Here is a 23208-nt window from a genome sequence, read left to right on the forward strand (position 1 = left end):
AAATAACCGTCTCCATAACAAATTGCAGCGCGCAATTCTCATTTCTTGCTGTCAATTCTCAGCTCTTGACATTTATCTGTCCTGAACAGCATCATTCCTTCAGTTTGTGATCCCATGTAATGATTTTAAAGGGTGTACAGAAGTACATAAGATAAGCACTACATAAATGCTTTATTCATTCACTCATCCAACTCCAATCATCTCATTACGGCTGACAGCCGTCACACACATGCCTTCCGCCAATCAAAACACCTTCACCTCCCTCCATTGCCCTAGTCAATCCTTCACTTTAAGCCATTTAGAGTTCTCCTTCAACTGTTCATCAATCCATCCGTCCCTTACATCGCTGGGAAAGGATTCATAAATGTCATGTTACTAAGTGTGCTGTCATTATTGTGTTAGGAGGACCACTATAATTCAAGGCTGATTCAGACATGCGTTTTGTGGACGCCGTAAGAAAATAACCAACGGCCTACGAAGTTAAAGAGTAATATGAAAAATTGAGTGTTTTGAATTCATGCCATATTGGTCACTATGGTAAAAAAAAAAAAAAAAAAGCCTAGAGAAGATACAGGCCTAGGGTGTATCAGGATATACATCATGATATAGTTTTCTATTATTGCATGGTAAATGCTGCCCATCCAACCAAACCTACACTGGAATACAATGATGTCTCAGCTAACGTCTTACACAGTTATGCCACATGGTAAACAGGAAAGCGATTTGTCAATTAAACCTTTAAGGGTCCATTATCATTTATTGATCGTCTTGTTTACAATCCAATAACATGATGCTATCAGCAGCTTTATAAACTCTCAAGCTCGACCCAATCACTGTCCAACTGCACCTCGTCAAATTTCTTGTAACACCATCTGAGGACAGAGTGCACTAGACAGAGACAGATTTCAAAACAAAGAACTCAGTTTAATTGCTTCTACAGTTTCAGGGCTGCATCCTGCTGTATTTGAAAAAAATACATAACAGTAATCTAGCATGTATCGTAAAACATTCTGTCAAAACCTATAGGCAAAAAGCTTCTCTACCAGTGTAAGGCAGGTTGCCTAATGGGAGATTTGTTAGACAGCTTTCTACGCTGGATGCCAGAGAGCTGCACATACAGATAATGATATCAAATCAGACCTTGGCTGTTCATGTTATACCTTGAGGGGGTGGAGGGAAGGCATAAAAGCTGAGCATCCTGAGAAAAAGGACAGGTGCTGTTAGAGCAGTCTAACTGTCTCGTCTTGCATGGCGACGCTAATGCAAAGATGTCTCTTGTAATCCATTAGTTGGGTGAGACGAATCCAAATATGACCCTCACTTTGACACGATAAGTAATTCAATGGATGGAGAAAACATATTACTGAATCATATTGTGTCATGAAGAGAATAAGACTACACCAAAAGCTAGCGAGCTGCAATGTTTTCTACCTGCCACCTTTTAAGGCATCTCATAACCAACTGATTTGGAATGCTAACTCAAAGCAACTCAAAAATAGAGCTAGTCACGATAAGCAAGCAAGAGAGAGTTGAACCACATTTGGTGACATTATCATGTTGCTCATTTCTTCAGAGTCACAGTGCATTTTGGGACTTCCGCAAAAGAACGATGCAATGATGCCTTAAAATTTGGCTAAAATGAGGTATCTTAGAAGGCAGCCAGCGTTCACATTGGAAGTGGGCCTCTAATGTTTCAAAATGCTGTCTAGCTAGGCAGCTCACTAAGTTTCAGAACAGAGCTTATATGTTTATGAGTAAAAAAAAGAAACAGACAGAAATACTTTCTGTTGGTGGCCACAGCATAAAATTATGGCAGTGGTGAATGCCAAAATCAGCATGCCTTCCGTATGCGCAATGGGAAACTACTGTTCACCTGCATTGATTTAGCTTCATTTGAAAAGAATATGCAAATAGAAACCAGGAAAAAAGTACCTTGCTGATCTTCACTGGAATCTTTCCCACAGGGCCTGTACCTTAATAATGAAGACATGTGTTTACTAAGAGCACGCTCAATTTGCATTGCGCTATTTATCTGTCCTTATGACATCTAGGCAAATGCGTAAACAAAAGGTCAATAGAGTATGAGTCAACATGAATCTGATATTACAGCCATTAAACCCAGGACTGAAAATAAGTTTTACATTTCAGATAATGCTCACAACCGCATGAATTCCAGACAATAATATGGCAGTGTTCTAAAATTACAATCAATTCAACACCCTCAAAGTCAACATGAAAGTCTCAACTCAGTTTACTTCTGAAATTTCTAGTGAAACAGGATATGCCACATGGAAAAAAACTGACAGACAGGTGTTAATTTGATGCAACGGGAATTGATTGGATCATAAAAGGTGCTCTCTATATGACAAGAGAGAGGGATGAGGAGGGAAGTCACCAATACGACCTGGAACATGTATTAAAATTTAAATGGGGTCACTTTTGATTTCCTGTCAACTTTAAGCTCTATGAGATTACTATAATGTACTCTGGTGACAATTGGAACTAAAGTAACTTGTAAACGCTATTCGGGTCAGACGTTAATCAAGAGGGGTTTTCAACGAAACAACCTATAATATCTCCAAAACAGGTCAGACAATTCCAGAACCAGTTTTAGACAGTCCTAGCACCTGCGTTGCAAACTCAGCAAAACATTTAGGACACAAGAACAGGGCTGACCTGGAAACAGTACAAGATTGTACTGATCCCATTTACCCGACAGTGGAGGATGCCATAGCACTTGAATATTTACCATTAGTGGCCTAAAAATAGAAACACTAAATGCAACATTGCCAAATGCTCAGACAACTGAATCCTATATGAAAAACAGCCATGCCTTCAGACATAAAAGTTACATTCTTAAAATAAAGTTTTTTTTATTGGCATCTATGGTTCCATGAAGAACCTTTAACTTCCATGGATCCTTCCCATTCCACAGGCTTTTGCATTGGAGGAAAGTTTTTGTAGTTCTATAACTATTGGTGGAAGAACTCGCTTTTTGGGGATGTTCACACCGCAGGAACTGGGAACGATTTCAACTTGGGGGGAATAAATTAGCTCCTACTTCAGAGGTTGTGTTTGAAATCACACCCTATACCCTCATTCACTATTTCCTACATTTGTCCAATAGTTCACTTAAAGGAATGAATGAAAACAAGTGAGCAAATTCGAACACGGATTGCGCTGGAAGGGCTGACACTTAGTTAACTGGCAACTCCAGTAGTAATTAAAAGATTTATCTTGAACTCGGTCATGGAAACAATGTATAAATCTTAATAAAAACAATTTAATAATAAATTAAAAAAGAATTTATACCCGTCTGATATTACGCTGTACCCACATTGGTCCAGGGGTTGGGAAAATGGATGGATGGATGGATAATTCAGCTGCGGGCGCCATCTTCTGGCCAAACGTGACCCCCACAGTGCATTATGGGAATTCTCTAGCCATTGAGTGTATATCGGTTGTACACTCATTTTTGCAGTGCATTATGGGATTGAATGAGTGCACTTGATAATGTCTGCTATGGTTTTGGACACCACTACAAATATCTATCCCCTATATTTATTTATTTATTATATTATATTATATTATATTATATTATATTATATTATATTATATTATATTATATTATATTATATACACACACTTATTGTGCTGGATTAGAACCTACTCTGGCTAACTTTATGAACATGGAAAACAGTGATAGATGGGCCAATGCCGATGTCCAGGCACTTCTCAAACTGCTTAATGCTAAGGAGGAAATCCAATGCGAAACATTATTGTATTATGTATTTCTGCATTCACTTTCTTTGTTTAACTTTGTAATAACAATATTAGATAGGACTGTTAAACAGATCATAAACTAATCGGAGCGCTGTATGCTCAGGCTCTGGCGTTCTCTTTGCCGTCAAAGTAAAAGTCCGCCGTGCAGTCAAAATAAAAGTCCTGCACAACATCCAGAGCGTCAGGACGTAAGTGACGGCTTATGTCACTTCAGAGTTCCAACTGCCGGTGCGAATGCAACCAGGAAAATGGCCCTTGGGTAGACCTTCCTGGTGGCTAGTTCCTATACCTACCTGGCATGAAAGCCCCTAAAATGTTCTTTATGGTGGAAAAACGTTCTTGGATTTTTAGAAAGTTCTTTTTTAAGAATTGTTCACTGAAAGTTCTTTGTGAAACCAAAAGTGGTTCTTCTATGGCATCCCTTTGAAATCCCCCTTTCGGAACCTTTATTTTTAAAAGTGTATCACCATCTCATGATATAATCCAATAAAGACAACATAGGTAAAGGTTGCCACTCATGCAGTGCGCTCCCTCATGACTGAGTAAACATTTTGAAGGACACGAGGGACGAGTGAAGCAGACACTCGTCGTGATTGGTCACTCACCCAGTTCGTTGAGGCTCTGGGCAGCTTTAGTGATCTCTCTGCTGCCCCCTTGCAGTTGCCCCTGCAGTCGTTTGCTCAGGTACAGGATGCGAATAATCCTTCTCAACAGGTCACACGCCACCTGCCAGACAGAATAAGATAAGGCATCTCATTCCTGTGTTGATTAAATAACAATGACTTCTAGGCCTATCATAAACAGAACCAGCAAATATCAATGATAAGGTAATGATAATGATGTCCACATTATGGTAAAGTGAAAATGGTAGCCATAGTTTCCATGATATAGATTATACCTACAGTACAATAAAACTGAAAACCTGGTATTAGAGACCAATAATTATTGTTATGGTATTAATACCCCTTGTCACACAGACATGAAGGAAGAATAGTGTTTCTTGTTAAGAAGTATGCTTACAGTTTTCATCTGGCTAGCTTAAAATTAATTAGATTTAAATTGAAGGAGGAACCTGACCTATGTATAAAGACCACTTCATTCACCTGTAGGGTAATAGCGTAATTTGTTTCACACAAATCTTTGTTAATATACTCAGAATAAGTGGTGCTTTAATAATTTGTCTTTTATCAAGGAGAAAGATGTGCATTATCTCGCAGGGTTTTTTAGGACTAGAATAGCATATCAGTTACAGTAAATGTCAATGGATTTCACGCACATACAAACACTACAAACAGGCATGAATTAGCTATTGATTCACACCATAACAGCAAACACACACTAACAATAAACTCTTATAAGCCAGTACATTTGTCCTCAAAACATGAAACTAAGCCACATGTTCAGTATAGTACGACAGTCATGCCTGGGGCAGACAGCAGGCAAATGAAGGACTCGGAGAGGTCAGACTTTTTTGTGTTTCAGTAAAAAGGTGCAGCTGAACTGTCCCAAAGGTACGTGCATCTTATTTTGTGTGTGTCTGAGTCTGATTGCTTTGTCCCGGGGTGACACAGTGTCGGACACTGTGCCAAAAAAATTTCAAAAGGAAAACGGGAAAAAAATTCAGCTGTGCCCCCATCGTCAGGTCTGGTCTTATTCTTATGAGGAATAAAAATAAATGAAAATCTGTTGCTAAAGGCAAGGACAGGACACAAAGACAACATGAAATGAACAAAGTCCCCACACTTCTGAATCTGTGTGTGCCATCAGATAGTCAAATACAAAAATAAAATATTGTGTAGGGGGTCACGCATTTTATTTTTAGAAAAATGCATGAGCAATAATAACAGTAATGCATGCCTCTGCAGTCACCACTAATAAGCAGACTAAGAAGAACATATTCTGACTAGGGTTTCAAAATTCCAGGAATTTTTAAAGTTGGAAACTTTCAATGGGAATTATTGGAAATTTGAAGGTTAACCTATAACAGGGATCTTAAATGTAGTTGGAAAAAAAAAAACATCTTGCAGCATAATCTTGGTTAAAATTACCAGATTTAGTGCATAGTCATAGGGAATATGTTTATTTTATTCAACATTCATGCTTTTTTGTTGTTTAATGAAAGAATCAATTAAAGTTCTACTCAAAAATAAATGTCATTTTTTAAATTTGCACTAGTTTTACATGCATGTCTGCTCATGACAAAACAAAATGTTTATATTTATGTTTGCATATGATACAGTTTGTATAAATTGCTAATTAATTCCCGTTAAGTTTCCAACTTGGAATATTTCCAAAATTCCCCAGCTTAACTTCCCATGGAAAGTGTCTGGAAAGTTTCCTGAAATTTACCAGAAATGTTCCACACCTTTGCAACCCTAATTCTGACACAGAATAGTTTTTCATTGCAATGTATTCTTTTATAAATTTCAATAGTGACAACTTGCACCACGATCAACAAACTGTAACCTTTTTTCCTGGGCAATAACATTGATGTAACTGTAATCAATATTCATTTGGGGTTTTTTGTAGGTATGTGCCAATACAGATATTGAAAAAGATTTTTTAAATGTTAAAGAATTTACACATCCAGAGAAATACTAAATATGACAACATGCCCTGGTCTCCTTTAAAAACATATTCATTACAGCTGCATGCAAAGAATGATCAAACCACAGACGGATCATCGTGGAATTTGTGAAAATGCTATGCTGATGAGCAAACACAAATATGCAAATGCATATCTACAGTTCTATAAAGCCACACAAGAAAAGGGAGAGTAAAGGGGAGCATTTCATAACCACTGCGACCTTTCCGTGGCTGTATTTCATTCATATTTAATAACAATTCCCCAAAGCCAATAAAAAACCAGGACCAAAGACCCTGTAAATCCACAAGATGTGTCGAGCAGGACACTTCTGTTCACCTGGCTGTGGGTATTCACGTGTGTGACTGATAAAGTGTGAGAGAGATCCTTCCTTTCTGGGCCAAAATTGACTTTTATTGATTTTTTCCTGCAGGCTTGAAGCTTCACACATGATGACATCATGTGAAGTTATTGTAAAAAAGCTGCATAAAGATTGTAAATATTAAACGCTGCACAAAAAAATATTAGTTTTATATTCCTCTGAGAAAACAAACAAATTAATTTTAGAATGACATGAGATTGAGTAAATAATTACTATACTAATTACACCTTTTAAAAGATTTTGATAGACAAAATTTTAAAATTTTTTAATGTGGTAAAATATTTTGAAAAATCACTTATCATTATTCTTTTGGATGTGATAATCACAAATCAATATTCAAAAACATCTATTCCCCCAGAATGATTTTCTTTTTGTTTGTGTGCATTTCTCCCCCCCCCCCCCATTGTCGGGTGTATTACAGAATCTGTCTTGACTGCAAACAATTATGAAGGCAGGGCTGTATCTATCTCAGATGTTGAGCCAATAAACATGGAAATCAAGCCTTTGGAAAAAAAGCACACAGTGTTTGCATAGCAGGACAATGAAGAAATAACAGTTTTGCAGAATGCAAATCTCTGTCTGTTTGGAATATCCAGGGATAGAGAGATGACAGAAGCAGATAGTGCAGATGTACTGTAAAATTAAAGGAAAAAACAAACAAAACACCTGTAAGCGTGCAAGCTGGGACGTCCGTGCCACAATCTTATTGTAAGGGTCAACGATTTTGGTCCTTATCCTAGAATGGAAAGAGAGAGAAATGCTCATCAGAAAGGGGTTAATAAAAAACTACTTTTTTTAAAATATATCGAGCACAAACTGCAGAGACATTTTCTGATATGTGTTAATCATACACCACCTTTTGAAAACACAGACCATTTTAATGCCTTTAACGGGGTCATTTACCTGTCCACAGCACTCTGGAGAGCTGCGATTCTGGTCTGCATCATTTGTAAGACACCTGTGTGGAAGCAAAAACACCCATAATTCCCATGCTCAGATAGAGTGCACTGTGCAAGAATTTGAGATGTGACCAGGGATCCCCCTGGAGGACAGCTGTAAAATTGCATGCACATTCAAATTCATGGGTGTTTCAAGTAATTTTTTATGTTAAAAATGTCACAGTATCCCAGATTATATTGCTAAGACAACTATAGGTAACTCTGTCTTCCCAGTTTGTCCAAACTATGACAGACAACACACTGCAACTTCTATATGTACTTTTGGAATACTTCAATTGCATTTAATATTTTTTATATGCTTGTATGAAATGCTCATTTGAAATTACACATGAATGAATGGAAGGAAATGGCAAACATCCAGGTAAAAATGTATTTTAAAATCACCATGAATTCAAAATTGACAATTCTTAATTTCTATGGAACATTGTAGTACTTAGTATAAAATATTTATCTGTGCACATCATTATTTAATTTTTTTTAAAATTCACATGCCCTTATAATCTTTCATCAAAATAACTCTTCTTTACTCCGATGATGTGTTTACTGGCATGAGGGCGGGGCAACCTGTCACTCACATGAGATCAACCAACCACAACCATCCAATCAATTCCACACAGACAAAATCAAGTCCCGTCCTACATTTTTAATTGTTCCAGCAGCCGTTTCTCTTGGATATACTGTACGTCACAATAGGTAAAAAAAAGACTATCACAACTTTCCATTTTCGGCTTTAAACTTATATTACATACACCCAACTGATGATGAGATCTAAAAGGAAGTGTTAAAATTTGAAGCAGGCAGTGAAACATTACCTTCAAGAGACTCCATCCCCGTTGCCTGAGCTAGTAGATCCTCATGTCTGGCCACTACCTGCAATCAAAAAGAAGATATATGATCATTTTCTAATTAGTATTTTTCAGTGCTTAGAACGTTTCTATAAAGGATTAGTGCACTTTCTAACTTCATGGACATGATCCTAACACAGATCATCTTGCTAGATCTTTCTGCTGCTTTTGACACAGTTAACGACCAACCCTCCTGTCAACCCTCATGAGAAAGTGCATCCCAGGAACTGCTCTCCAGTGCTCCAAGTCTTACCTCTCAGGTATGTCCCTCAGGGGTGTCTTGGAGGGGTGAGGTGTCTAAGTCGCAAAATCTAGCTACTGGGGTGCCTCAGGGCTCAGTGTTTGGACCACTTCTCTTCTCTATCTACATGACATTCAGCTGCCATTCAGGCTTTTCCCATCACTGCTATTCTGATGATACACAACTCTACCTCTCATTCCAGCCAGATGATCCAACAGTAGCTGCTTGCATTACAGACATTTCTTGCTGAATGAAGGACCATCACCTCCAACTCAGCCTTGCCAACCTTGTGGTCTCAGCCAACCCAACACTTCATCAAAACTTCTCCATTCACCTAGGTTCATCAACCATAACTCCATCGAGGACAGCCAAACTTTACAGACCACATTCCTAGAACTTCCCGGTCCTGCAGATTCGCCTTATACAACATTAGGAGCATGTATCAGAGCATGCTACACAACTCCTTGTCCAAGATCTTGTTCTATCCAGACTGGACTATTGTAATGCTCTCTGGCAGGCCTTCTGCCAAACCTCTGCAACTGATCCAGAATGCAGCAGCAGCAAGAGTAGTCTTTAATGAGCCGATGAGAGCCATACCTCACTTCATAAACTTGCAATGATTGCCAATTGACCCTTCGCTGGGAGTTTGATTGACAAGCGATCTAACCAATCAGAACGGGTTAGAAGACAAGTCAGAAGTTAGAAGATTAACCTTGGTGGACTTAAACTTGAAAAATGGTGTGTATTGACGTCTTTACGCGTTTGAAACAACATTCCTTCTGATGTTCATTCATGTTTATTTGATGCTATAAATGAACTAGTAGGAAGAGACGATCGGTTTACAAGCCTCTTGAGCTGAGGCGCTACAGCGATCTGTGACGACACATTAAAGAGCCACAAAACGTTTTTTATTGTTTGAATTTCTTTAAAAAAAAAAACTACACAGTTTGAAAGCTGGGACTTTTTTAATATCATAAGTAACCTGCTTTGTCTTGTCTGTCGACGTGTTGTCAGGATCCTCTTTGCTCCGCAATGTATTTTTCACTGTGTGGCGCAACAGCGCCATTGCTTGTCGGACAAAGCAACAGTAACTAAGGGGGAGCGGGTCTTTGTGAAGGCTCAATTGCTGCTCACATCAAATTCAAGATACTGATGTTTGCCTACTGAACAACCACTGGCTCTGCACCCCTACACCTAAGATAGGTCCTACAGGGTGTCTAATGTGTCTAAGTTGCAATATATAGCTACTGGGGTGCCTCAGGGCTCAGTGTTTGGACCGCTTCTCTTCTCCATCTACACATCACTAGGATCTGTCTTTCAGAAACATGGCTTTTCTTATCACTGCTGTGCTCATGACACACAATACAAGATGATCTGACGGTAGCTGCTCAGACATTTCTTGCTGGATGAAGGACCACCTACACCTAAACTTACTTCTTCAGACGTATGCGCCCTCCAGAAGCTTGCGTTCGGCAAGTGAACCCAAAGAGGCACAAAATGACTTTCCCGGACCTTTACTTTCACTGTTCCCTGCCGGTGGAATGACCTGCCTAACTCAACATGACCAGCTGAGTCTTTAGCCATTTTCAAGAAACGGCTGAAGACGCATCTTTTTCATCATCACTTGACCCACTAATACGAACACTTACTATTCTATATATCTGTTAAAAAAACCTTGCTACATATTCAGCGCTAAACTAACTGGGACTAATCACAGCACTTGCATATTGTTGCTCTATAGAGGGTATGCATCGATGCCACTTTCCCGCCGGAACGCACTCCCTCAGCTGGACTGAGTGGCAAAAGAACCTGCTGCATGACTGGATTTAATAGGGGAAACTGCGAAAACGCGAGTAAAACTAATGATTACACTAAAGGTTGGGCATGAAAGTGTTCCTTATGACATGTCAAAGAAACCTAATCAATGGATATTGACATGCAGCCAGGAGTCGTGTTTCCTGACATTTATATGTGCCTGATTTCGACGCTGGGGAAACACATAAAGCAAATCTGCCTGTGAATGCTTTATATAAATACAATATAGGTAGGTCTAAACCGGATTGATCACTTATGTTATATAATGTTATATATATCGTCCAGTTCTAAAACTTGTATAGTTTTTGTCAGTGCTTATTTAAAAACACCCAATAATGCAGAATATAAGATGGTAAATATTTAATTGAGGAGTTGTCAACACAATATATAACAATACAATATATACGGTATGATTTTACCCCCAAATCCAACATTTTGACACAAAATGATAACTGCAAATCCATGTTTCTCTGCTGGAGTCCAGCTGTTTCTGTGAATTGCAGCGATCCATTTGCTTCTCTTTTCTGTAGCTTTCGGCAGTCTTTAAATATTTACCTCAGGTTTTGTGTCAAAGCTATTTGTACAGTCAGTCGCAAAGCTCTTTCCCATTTTAGATGCGTTTTTCACAGCATTCACGCTGAAAACCAATGCTGCCGCTCAGTCTTTTGCCACCCAGGGGGCGTGACCGCAGTCATAGCGGCCGACGGTGACGTCACATGCATACCCTCTATTGTTGGTTTGATTGCTTCTATTGTTCTCCATTTGTAAGTTGCTTTGGACAAAAGTGTCTGCAAGATGATTAAATGTAAATTGTATAATTTAGGGATTTTGTCACTAGATTTAGTGACTTCCCCACCCCCTTTTTAGACTTTTTTCAAGAGTTTAGGGACAAATTTAGTAACTTCTTGGACAAACCTTATCTAGATTCTTATTTATTTTGCCCACTGATCTCTATTCATATTTATATCTAGTGACATTTGCTTGTTGATTGTGACAGGTGTGACTCACCTGGCAGTGCAGCTCTTTGTCCAGCTGACTGATGCCCTCTGCCAGCTTTGCCAGCTGCTCTGCAATGACAGCATGATGAATGGCTTGAGCTGTGTATGTCTTCACGTCGAATTCCTCTTTAAGGAAATCGGTATAGCACTCTGGAATTAAAAGAATCGGGATTTATGAAACACATAACATGAGATCGCATTACCTGCATTGCAATACATTGAATGTGTGCTATTGTGCTAGCTAAAGGTGTCGATCAAGATAATCAATCTGCCTAGCCACCCTAAAAACACATGCACAGATCATATCTAAAAGAGAAATCATATTAAAAGAAGATTACCATCTTTCAGAAGTGAATTCGCTGTTGATTCCGGATTAGCCTCCATCGTTGCCACTTCATCAGTGACGTACAATTCCTGCGTCAAAACATGAATGGAGAGCAACGGCGATGGGGGGTCATGAATATTAATTAGCTGTACTGACGTAGCATTTATTAAAAATTCGCAAACGGACACAATTTTATTGTAATACTGATTTAATTAATTTTATAAACATGTTCGAAGTACTTTATTAATGTATGTCATAATCTATCGTATTATAATTGGAAATAAATATGAATTTCGTTTCTTGTGGAGAATAGGTCAAAGGTTAAACACACCCACTAACACTGACACACGGAAGTGACAAACTAATACGCATGTGAAGCCGGTGCTTGTTGGTGCAAGTCTAATGTTTACTCTCCTGAACGCGCTTTTTAAAGGAAATGCACGTGTACTGTTAGTAACTAAAATGGAGCACGCTTTAATTTTAATACTGAGTATTTGAACTGCGCGTTTTGCCAATGACTTCAGGAGTGTGACAGACGTTCACAATAAAATAACAATGGACAGTGGGAATATCATGGACTTGTTTAACAGGGAAAGGCCAGTCAGAGTGTGTGCACCCATGGTCCGTTACTCAAAGTAAGTTAGACAGCATTGAACTGATTCCTGTAATGTCATATTGTGTATGTGTTTTACTGAATGGTTTATTCTTGCTTTTTTCAGGTTGGCTTTCAGATGTTTAGTGAGGAAATATGACTGTGATTTATGTTTCACCCCAATGATCATTGCAGCTGATTTCATGCGCTCTGCAAAAGCCAGAGACAGTGAATTCACCACCAATAAGAGTAAGTCGTAGTTCAGATATGATCTGTACTGTAGAAGTGTAGACTTTTTCTTCAAGCTGTCCTTTAAGGTTTTCACAGTTTTGCTTTAGTGCCCAAAGTTTACTTGTCACACTGCATTAAAATTATTTATCACATAAAAGTAAATAAAAACATTTACATCACATGTGAAAATGTCTATATTACCATAAATTGTGCAGGTGCGATTATATGCAAAATTATAACCACCATGGTATAGATTAAATAGGTAAATTGACAATTTTGGGTCACACTTTAGTTTAGGATCCAATTCTCACTATTAACTATGACTTTTGCCTCAATAAACTCCTAATTACTGCTTATTATTGGTAAGGTAGTTGTTAAAGGGTTAGTTCACCCAAAAATGAAAATAATGTTTCATTTATTACTCACCCTCATGTCGTTCCACACCCGTAAGACCTTCGTTCATCTTCAGAACACAAATTAAGATATTTTTGTGGAAATTCGATGACATTTCCTCTCTCAAGATCCATAAAGGTACAAAAAACATATTTAAATCGGTTCATGTGAGTACAGTGGTTCAATATTAATAATATAAAGCGACGAGAATATTTTTGGTGCGACAAAAAAACCCAAAATCATGACTTATCTAGTGATGGCCGATTTCAAAACGTGTCGAATCATGATTCAGATTGCGTGTCAAACCGCCAAACTGCTGAAATCACGTGACTTTAGTGCTCCAAACCGCTGATTCGACACACTGTTTCATAACGCTCCGAAGCTTCATGAAGCAGTGTTCCTCACAGAGCCATAGGATTTCAACTAAAATATCTTAATTTGTGTTCCGAAGATTAACGAAGGTCTTACGGGTGTGGAACGGCTTGAGGGTGAGTAATAAATGACAGAATTTTCACTTTTGTGTGAACTAACCCTTTAAGTTTATACATTAAGGGACGTAGAATAAGGTCATGCAGAATAAGGCATTAATATCTGCTTTAAAAGTACTAATAAACAGCCAATATCCTAGTAATATGCATGCTAATGAGCGACTGCTTATGACATGTCAACTTAACCCTTGACATGTCAAGCTGTGACATGTCTAGAGTTAAGTTGAGCCATTGGGCATTAAGCTAACCTTTTCAAATAAAAATATTATCATTGTTTACACAAAAAAAACTGAGTCTGAGGGATCCTGTTCAGTGCATAATTTATTGGGAAAATTCATGCTATTCAAGCAATGCTACATTTCACCTTTAGTTGAGTCACCTGCACAGCCTTCTGCTTCTGCATATTATTTAAACATGTGTTTGCTTCTTAGCTGACCGACCCTTAATTGTCCAGTTTGCTGCGAAGGACGCACAGACGCTGGCAGATGCTGCATGTGTGGTTTCCCCTTTCTCAGATGGAGTGGATTTGAACTGTGGCTGTCCACAAAGGTAAAGCTAATATTCCTATGCATAAATGACAGTTCACACAGTGCTTTAAATAAGTAAGGAATACTAATAGTGGATTACTTAAGATACGTAATGCATGTATCAGAAAGTGATTTGCAGACTGTTTTAGTGCAACGGAAGTTATGATACTCTTTTCTTCCCTATTGTGATGTATATCCATGTAAAACGGCTTCTGGAACAAGAACAAATGTAAGGCGGGACTTGATTTGTCCATGGGGAATTGATTGGATGGTTGTAGTTCGCTATTGGCTGATCTCATGTGAGTGACGGGTCGTCCCGCCCTCGCGACAATAAACACATCATCATAAGATTTTATGATTCAAGATTGTGATGACACATGAATTAAAAAAAAAAAAAAAAGATGTGCTCGGATAGGTCAGTTATAATAAATACATAAAACAAGAATTGTCCATTTTGATTTCGCTGTGATTTTAATTTAAAACCTAAAAAGCTGTTAAACAGCCACTTAATAAACATTTTGTGCACATGTTCCTGTAGTTTCACAGCATTTCTTCTGACAGCAGTCATGTGGATGTGTTTGTTGCAGGTGGGCCGTGTCTGAAGGCTACGGTGCGTGTCTGATTAACAAACCTGAGCTTGTGAAAGACATGGTTAGGCATGTCCGAAACCAAATAGACAACCCCAACTATGCAGTGTCCATTAAAATAAGGTGAGCAGCTATGATTTCCTGACTTTAAAATACACTCATGACAAGGAATAATACAAGGGGTGAGGCATTAATGAGGATTTAAAAACAGAAAATACGAAGCTTGTATAAATAAGTTTGAATAATGTCTTTAATTTAAAAAAAAAAATTAAATTATTGGACAGTTGGACTATTCATAACTTTAAAACAGTGTTTTTTTAACATGTTGTAATTGTCAGTATGCCAAAGATACTGTTTATATAGCAACATTTTACTTTTTTAATTGTAGCACATTGCTGAATTGCTTGAATTTTTTTTTTTTATTGTCACAAAATGTAACTATAATCTTGCCCAGCTTTTTATATAAAGTTAGATATATAAGTATGTCCAACTTTATCCACATACTATATAGGTAATATATACTATATACACTACCTTTCATAATTTTGGGGTTGGTAAAGTGTTGTAATGTTTTTGAAAGACGTATCTTACTCTCACCAAGGTTGCATTTATTTGATCAAAAATACAGTAAAAATGAATGGGTGAGACTTTTATTATTTGTCCAATAAAAATCAATAAATCCAACACAATGCAGATCATACATACACATAAATGAAGGGGTGAGCCTATACAACATTCTCAGTTCACACACACACACACACACACACACACACACACACACACAAAGCATTTAACGAGTCTATAACTGTTAGAAATAAATGTTTACTCTGTCACCTACTTTGTCTTTTCCTTATAGCATGGTCAGATTTGTCTGAAAGCATATTTTGGAATCTGTGTATAGTCTCAGTCAACACAAATGTTTCTTAAAAAATATAACATACAATTTTAACTTGTGATCAAATCTAAAACTTAGGTCAAGTTTGTTACAACATTGGTTTTTAGATTTCAGCCTATATGCAGCCATTGAGTACTTCAGCCACTGATATTTCATGCAATTGCTATTTTTATTCCAACACATATCACCAGATGTCGCCAATGTATGCTGAATTTTGGGGTTTGGCTGTTTTGACTTGCTGGAATGAATATTTTTATTAACGTAAAAAAAAAAAAACATAAGCGTATTTTACATACAAGTCAATAGAGTAATTTTGTAATACAAAAATACACAAAAGAAATGCATAAATAATGTTTTTACTTTAGTGAAGATAGTGTTATGACATTTATTAAAAAAATAAATAAATGGGATCACACCTGTGACATTCATGCCCAAATTTGTCCACGAAGGACTCATTAAGGGCTGCTCTATGAAGGATGCTTCAGGGTTAATACATGCTTTAATACATTAAATAAATGCAAATAAATGCTGTTCATTTAACTCTCTATTCATCAAAGAACTCTGTTCAACATTGATAATAATAATAATATAATAAATGTTTCTTGAGCAGCAAATCATCATATCAGAATGATTTCTGAAGGATCATGTGACACTGAAGACTGGAGTAATGATGCTGAAAATTCAGCTTTGATCACAGGAATAAATTACATTTGACAATATATTCAAATAGAAAACAGTTATTTTAATTTATAATAATATTTCACAATATATATATATTGGCTTGACATTTACGGCCAGTATTTTTTTCTTGTCCTCAGGATTCACAAAGACCTCAGGAGGACAGTGGACCTCTGTCAGAAGGCTACGGCAGCAGGCGTCTCATGGATTACAGTTCACGGGCGTACAGCCGACGAGCGGCACCAGCCTGTTCATTATGACGCCATCAAGACCATCAAGGACAGTCTTTCCATCCCAGTCATCGCTAATGGTGACATCAAGAGCATGCAGGATGTGGAGGCCACCTGCGCCCTCACAGGGGTGGATGGTGCGTGTCAGTTTAATGCAGCTGATGCTGAACTCTCCACATGTATGATCTCATCTCTTTGAATTTCTGCAGGTGTGATGGCTGCTCGAGGGTTGCTGGCCAATCCTGCCATGTTCGCAGGTTACGAGGAGACCCCGCTGCAGTGCGTGTGGGACTGGGTGGACACCGCTGCGGAACACGGGACCCCGTTCAGCTGTTTCCACCATCACCTGATTTACATGCTGGAACGCATCACCTCTCAGCCCGAGAGGAGGCTGTTCAATAACTTATCCAGTACGTCTGCCGTCATTGACTTCCTCCACAATACATACGGCTCCACATAATTGTTTTTAATGAATGTATTCTTTTATAAGTTGTAATAAAGTCACAAATAAAGAACATCTTATTATTTGCCTGAAAGGAATGCTGTTTTATGTCTGCTTCAATATTATTTTTATCTGCAACATGATTTTAATAACAAAGCAGAAGCTGTGCACCAGTTTATCTCCAACCCAAACTCATCTAAAACACAAGCTTTTGAAATGCTTTATTTTTGAAAGTCATCAGGCCCACTTGAGTGGTTGAATTAAGAGGATCTGTCGGTAGTTCAATTGGGAAGTACATGACCTTGAGTCTAGGCTAGTGCAGTTAGGGGTTTAAGTCTTGGATAGGGTGTATTATTTAGATGATGTTTATTGCCGAACGTCTTGCAAAGCAAACAATTATTTCCTATGCCGCAGAGCTTGTATGTGATGTACATATAATATACACTTATGAAGTAACTTGATGGTGACTGCACCTGTGGGATTTAAAGGAAGTAAAGTGCAGTTTTCTGTCCGCTCCACTAGGCGGCAGAAGCGGGTTTCACCTTCAGTCTGACAGTCACAACAACACGTGCAGATCCTGCAGATGAGATGACAGCTCTTAATGTCACTTTAACAGCATATATTCCATATCTGCAAATAAAATCGACACACAGACGGATAAAATGCGGGAACCGAGTGTCACCTGTGAGTAACTTTTCGTAGTCGAAGTCGATTTCTCTTGTTCTCAATGACTGTTTAAGCCATTGTTTGAGTTTATATATGTTTACAGAGTTTACATAAGATATAGCTAAACCTAAAATCTTAATATCTGACATATACACAAGTTGAGGCAGTCTATGAAGATTCATCACAGGCTTGTTTACATGCTGAACTCCTTGTCAGACCTTTAGAAGCTCAGGTGAAAAAAAAGGACACTTCCATAATGTAATTTTAGTACTTAAGATAATCTTAAGAACAAATAAGTGTATTAAAAAATGTATTTGTAGTACACTTGAACCTGTGTATGAAAAGAAAGTGTATGAAAGATGGGTTCACCTGTACTATAAGTGGTAACTAAATACATTTTATAAATACAGAGATAGAAAAAAGCATTTTAGTTCATATTCATGGTGTCTCAAAATAGCACAGTTGAGTACATTTAAGATTATCTTAAGTAATACTACAGAAGTATATTAAGTACAAAATTAATAGAGCACTTTAAGTACTTTATGAAAATGTACCTTTTTTTCACCTGGGAGAACAAATCAATCGCTAGTTGTTGCGTTAGTTTAATAATCTCTGAATGAATCGCCCTCTGATTTGCACATTATAAAGTAGAAAATCATGCTGTTTGTCTCTGTTGATATATTGTTGTTGTGATGCGTCAATTTAAAAAAGGTCCTTCAAAGACAAAAACATCCCTGTCAAAAAAATAAAATAAAAAAACATAAAAATCTGAAGCTTGGGAACACAGATTTAAGTTTGCTTTCATTTTGAAGAAGACCATTGACAGGTTATTGTTAAAGTATAAAAAAAACAAAAAAACAAGTTTATGTTAAATTATTTTATATAATATATATATTTTATAAAACATGTTGAAATTAAAAAACTGCTAGAAAATCAAGGCCATAAATCTAAATAAGTTTGATATCTCAAAAAATGAGCTTCTGGTAAGATTTTGTTTGGGTGCAGTGCCAAATTTTTTCCATTAGATGATTAAAGAAAATGGTTAGACAATGATTAGATTTGTGATTTGTAGTACAGTACAATTTTTCTCTCTCAAATATTACATGCACGCACTTACACACACAAAGTTTTTAGTACATACATACAAACCACACATTTATAGCTGCATAATTTATCAAATCGGCTCTATAATACGCAGAAAACAGGAATAAAGCGAGCATTAAAAATAAAGAATAGTAAAAAATAAATTTTGAAGCCTTGCCAACAGTTTTGAAAGCCTATTAACAAAGACTTTTTATATTTAACATTTTATATTTAAATGTTTCTGTGATTAAAAATTGCAGTTTTAAAGGTGCCCTAGAATTAAAAATTGAATTTTCCTCGGCATAGTTAAATAACAAGAGTTCAGTACATGGAAATGAGTCTCAAACTCCATTGTTTCCTCCTTCTTATATAAATCTCATTTGTTTAAAAGACCTCCGAAGAACAGGTGAATCTCAACATAACACCGACTGTTACGTAACAGTCGGGATCATTAATATGTACGCCCCCAATATTTGCATATGCCAGCTCATGTTCCCAACATTATGAAAGGCATTAGACAAGGGCAGAACGTCTGGATGTGCACAGCTGAATCATCAGACTAGGTAAGCAAGCAAGGACAATAGCGAAAAATGGCAGATGGAGCAATAATAACTGACATGATCCATTATATCATGATTTTTTTTGTGATATTTGTAAATTGTCTTTCTAAATGTTTCGTTAGCATGTTGCTAATGTACTGTTAAATGTGGTTAAAGTTACCTTCGTTTCTTACTGTATTCACGGAGACAAGAGTCGTCGCTATTTTAATTTTTAAACATGTGCAGTCTGTATAATTCATAAACACATCTTCATTCTTTATAAAGGGTGGCCAATCCTGCCATGTTCGCCAAATTCTTTATTATCTCTCCAACAGTGTAGCATTAGCCGTTAGCCACAGAGCATAGCCTCAAACTCATTCAGAATCAAATGTAAACATCCAAATAAACACTGTACTTACGCGATTAGACATGCTGCATGACAAACACTTTGTAAAGATCCATTTTGAGGGTTATATTAGCTGTGTGAATTTTGTTTATGCTGTTTAAGGCAAGCGCGAGCTCCGTGAGCGGGGAGCACAAGATTTAAAGGGGCCGCAGTATGAATCGGTGCATAGTTAATGATGCCCCAAAATAGGCAGTTAAAAAATTCATTTAAAAAAATCTATGGGGTATTTTGAGCTGAAACTTCACAGACACATTCAGGGGACACCTTAGACTTATATTACACCTTGTAAAAAAAAACGTTCGATGGCACCTTTAATGGGTTTCAATTGAGACAGTTTTTGTACTTAAGGTCCTGAGTGGAACTATTTTGTGTTACTAGTGTAAAATAGATTTATTTATAGTATAATTTCAATAAAAATACACAGCTCTGCCAAAATTTCTGTACTTAGCATTAACTGAACAGATGCTGAACTGTTATAGCATTACTGAAGTATAATATACTTGATGAATGATTTGCACTATTAAATACACTGCCCGGCCAAAAAAAAGATCGCCGTTTGGATTTTATTAGGTAAATACTTAAGAACCTATGAATGGATCATTATTACTTAATGTTTCTAGCATGTTTTATGTTTGGCAACGGTTCTTTTAATCCTAACAGATGGAGTGTGCAGCTTTTCTTTTCTTAAACAACCATGTTGGAATATGTATCATGGCCATATTCCAGGATGACAATGCCAATATTCATCAGGGTGAAAAAATGGTTCAGAGAGCACAAAGAATAATTTTCACACATGAATGGGCATTTCTGAGTCCTGACTTTAACCTCAGTGTAAGTCTTTGGGATGTGCTGGATTGTCAATACAAGATCTCGACCAAAAATTGCTAACCACTTGATGGAAATAAATGTTGTAATGTCCTTTCCATCAGGAGGTGCATCAATTTTTGGTCAAGATATTGACATTGCAAGAGGTGAGCACTCTGGTCATCATATTTAACATATAAATTCTGAGCTTTGTTATGAGTATAAAAATGTTAAAGTAAACTAGACGTCTAAGAACTGAGTCAGTAACGCAACTTGAAGTCATCTTCAGTCTGTTGGTGGTGAAACTCGACTCGTCTGGTAGAAACTGTGCAGTGTGTCATCCACTCCTCTTCACGTTCATGACATCTTTGGATCCTTGACAACAACACCTGATGTCAACTTGACAGCCGCTGCACCGCGTTCTGATCGTTTTACAGTCATAAAAGTACAGATCCTGCAGATGACAGCTCAGTGACAGACTCATAAAGTCACTCAACAGCAGAATCAACTGACACACATTGAGATAATGATCGACAGTGTCACAAGACTCACCTGTAAGTAATTTAAAACGCGTTTCTCTTCACTATCACAGATTATATAACAGTCCTCATTTGTATTTAAGTTGTCGATTAAGTTTGTATTGATGTTTGTCTTGTGATGTCAAAGCAGTTTGCTGGAGTTGATGCTGCTCGACGTTGTTTACAGAACAAATGAATCAGTTGCTGTTGCTTTACTTTAATGTGAAGAAAGGTTGTAACCAGGCCGCTTTGGGGCACCATTGACTTCCATATATCAGGAAAAAAGAATACTTTGGAAGTCAATGGTGCTCCAGAACTGTTCAGTTTCCCACATTCTTAAAAATATCTTCCTTTGTGTTCAGCAGAACAAAGAAATTTGTACAGGTTTGGAACAACTTGAGGGTGAATAAATTATGACAGAATTTTCATTTTTGGGTGAACTATCCCTTTAATCTCAGATTGTTCTGTCAGCAGTGGGCGGGACTTACAAGCAGTGATCCAATTGGCTGAAAATGTGATTAATATCCGACAGCCTGTTGCCAATTTGCAATCCACCTGAGGACCAGCGTGAGCACAAGGAGAAGTCTTCTTTAATATTGTAAGTTCTTATTTTTAAGTTAATTTTTAAGAAAAGATGCTTTAGATGCTCTTACTTTTGGACTTTTAACATTTTAACATTTTAACTTTTTAAGTCTGTTTTCACATAAACACTGTATGATACGTTCTGTTTAATAACATAAAAATGCAGTTTTGTTTATATGTGGTTGCAACAGTGTTTTATAAAAAATACTTGACTTATCAGTTATGCTTTTGAATTGAATCTCATTTTAAAGTTTATTGTTTTTATATGTATTATATCTTACAGCTCCCTCTGTCACCTGAAATGTATAAATTGCAGCAGTGTCCTCATGACTGATCATTTAATATCACCTGATATTAATTAACTTGAAAAGGAGCGTATCCAGATTTTAGATGTGTACATAGAATAACTAATAACATAGACATCTATTGGAATGCAAAACTTATTGTTTTAGACTTTTCATATAAACATATTTAATCATGTTCATTTCTGTCTGAACCTTCCTACAGGAAGGAGTTATTAGTGAAATGTGAAGTGTTTCTGATTGTCTGTCTGTCTGTTTGTAGAGGATCTCTGGGTCAGAACTGCTGGAGGTCATATGAGGAGGTGACAGAAGCAGCTGCAGCTCATATCCTTTCTCTGGGATAAAGTTTACGACCATTTGTTTGAATGCATGTGTTTGAAAATGGAGTGTTTTACAAACTGGAGTGATCAGTTTGTGCACAATAAAAGGCTAAATGTGACATTTGTGTGCCGTTCATGATTTCCAACATCAATGCATTGTTGCATATAATCAGTAGTTCAAATGAGGTGTGGGCTCATCTGTCATTCACTGGCCCGCATCTATAGTAGTTTTTGGGCAAGCTGTGACTAAGTTCATGATTGCCAAGCTAAAATCAATTAAGCATTAAGAATCCAGCTTATTAGCATGTTCATGTCTGTAATGTGATGCTGCTGTAGTCTGAATTTTTCAGTGTGGATCATCTCAAGGGAAACACCCCTTCAAATGCTGGTTTGAGGGTGTTTCCCCCAGAGGAAGGAAGGTGCATCTACGATTTCCATTGGATGAAATCGGGGGAGGAGCTGGGCTGAATCGTCAAGATTTAAGGGGAGTGGCCAAAAAAGCCACACCCAAACTACTGACTTAGCCTCTGTCTGGAAATTTTTATAAGTATAAAAGGAAAAATTGAACTTGTGCTCCATAACCGCTGCTGGATATTGTCTGAGAGGTCCCAGGGGGAGCGGTCTGGATCTTAACTCCCCCCCTTTGCGTCTTGCCTTCTCTCGTCCTTCCAGTCATGATCTGATCCGCTCTGATCAGCTTGTCACAGCTCACGACCGGGCGACCGTCACGCAACCGTGCTTCAGTGACCAGACGGGGGAATCGAACCCAGGTCCTTCCGTTCAGGGAGGACATGCTCAGACCGCTGAGCTACTGGCACTTTCACACTGACTGCTCTTTTTTTTGGATTCTTGTCCTTTTTTTTTCATCGAAAAACCAGTGAAACTAAACATCAATGTCAAGAGAGGGATTTGAACCAGGATTTTCCACGTCAAGGGCTGACGTTCAGACCGCTGCACCACTGGTCCGTTCTTGCTTCCGGCTTTTTATTTTTG

General features: G+C 37.6%; 2 protein-coding genes and 1 long non-coding RNA gene across 3 annotated transcripts in view; 2 read left to right on the top strand and 1 right to left on the bottom strand.

Annotated features, from left to right (window-relative positions):
• cog5 (component of oligomeric golgi complex 5) overlaps positions 1-12080 on the bottom strand; it is a 77127-nt gene extending 65047 nt beyond the window's left edge. The window contains exons 1-6 of the mRNA XM_048154734.1: positions 11946-12080; positions 11618-11757; positions 8521-8578; positions 7653-7707; positions 7416-7485; positions 4389-4509 (exon numbers count right to left, since the gene is read on the bottom strand). Of these exons, the coding sequence (XP_048010691.1) occupies positions 4389-4509; positions 7416-7485; positions 7653-7707; positions 8521-8578; positions 11618-11757; positions 11946-11991 (490 nt within the window). The 5' untranslated portion in view covers positions 11992-12080. The remainder of the gene's footprint in view (positions 1-4388; positions 4510-7415; positions 7486-7652; positions 7708-8520; positions 8579-11617; positions 11758-11945) is intronic.
• Positions 12081-12259: 179 nt separating this feature from the next.
• The window catches only part of LOC125244670 (B-cell receptor-associated protein 29-like), a 35285-nt gene continuing 24336 nt past the window's right edge, over positions 12260-23208 (top strand). Inside the window, 5 exon segments of the mRNA XM_048154820.1 lie at positions 12260-12567; positions 12652-12773; positions 14068-14185; positions 14751-14873; positions 16464-16694. Coding sequence (XP_048010777.1) covers positions 12488-12567; positions 12652-12773; positions 14068-14185; positions 14751-14873; positions 16464-16694 — 674 coding nt within the window. The 5' untranslated portion in view covers positions 12260-12487.
• Positions 19941-22626, top strand: LOC125244673. Its single transcript, XR_007179348.1, has 3 exons — positions 19941-21047; positions 21483-21609; positions 22158-22626. It is a non-coding gene; the product is annotated as an uncharacterized LOC125244673 (long non-coding RNA).

The sequence above is a fragment of the Megalobrama amblycephala genome, linkage group LG14 (genome assembly GCF_018812025.1).
Source record: "Megalobrama amblycephala isolate DHTTF-2021 linkage group LG14, ASM1881202v1, whole genome shotgun sequence".
NCBI lineage: Eukaryota > Metazoa > Chordata > Actinopteri > Cypriniformes > Xenocyprididae > Megalobrama > Megalobrama amblycephala.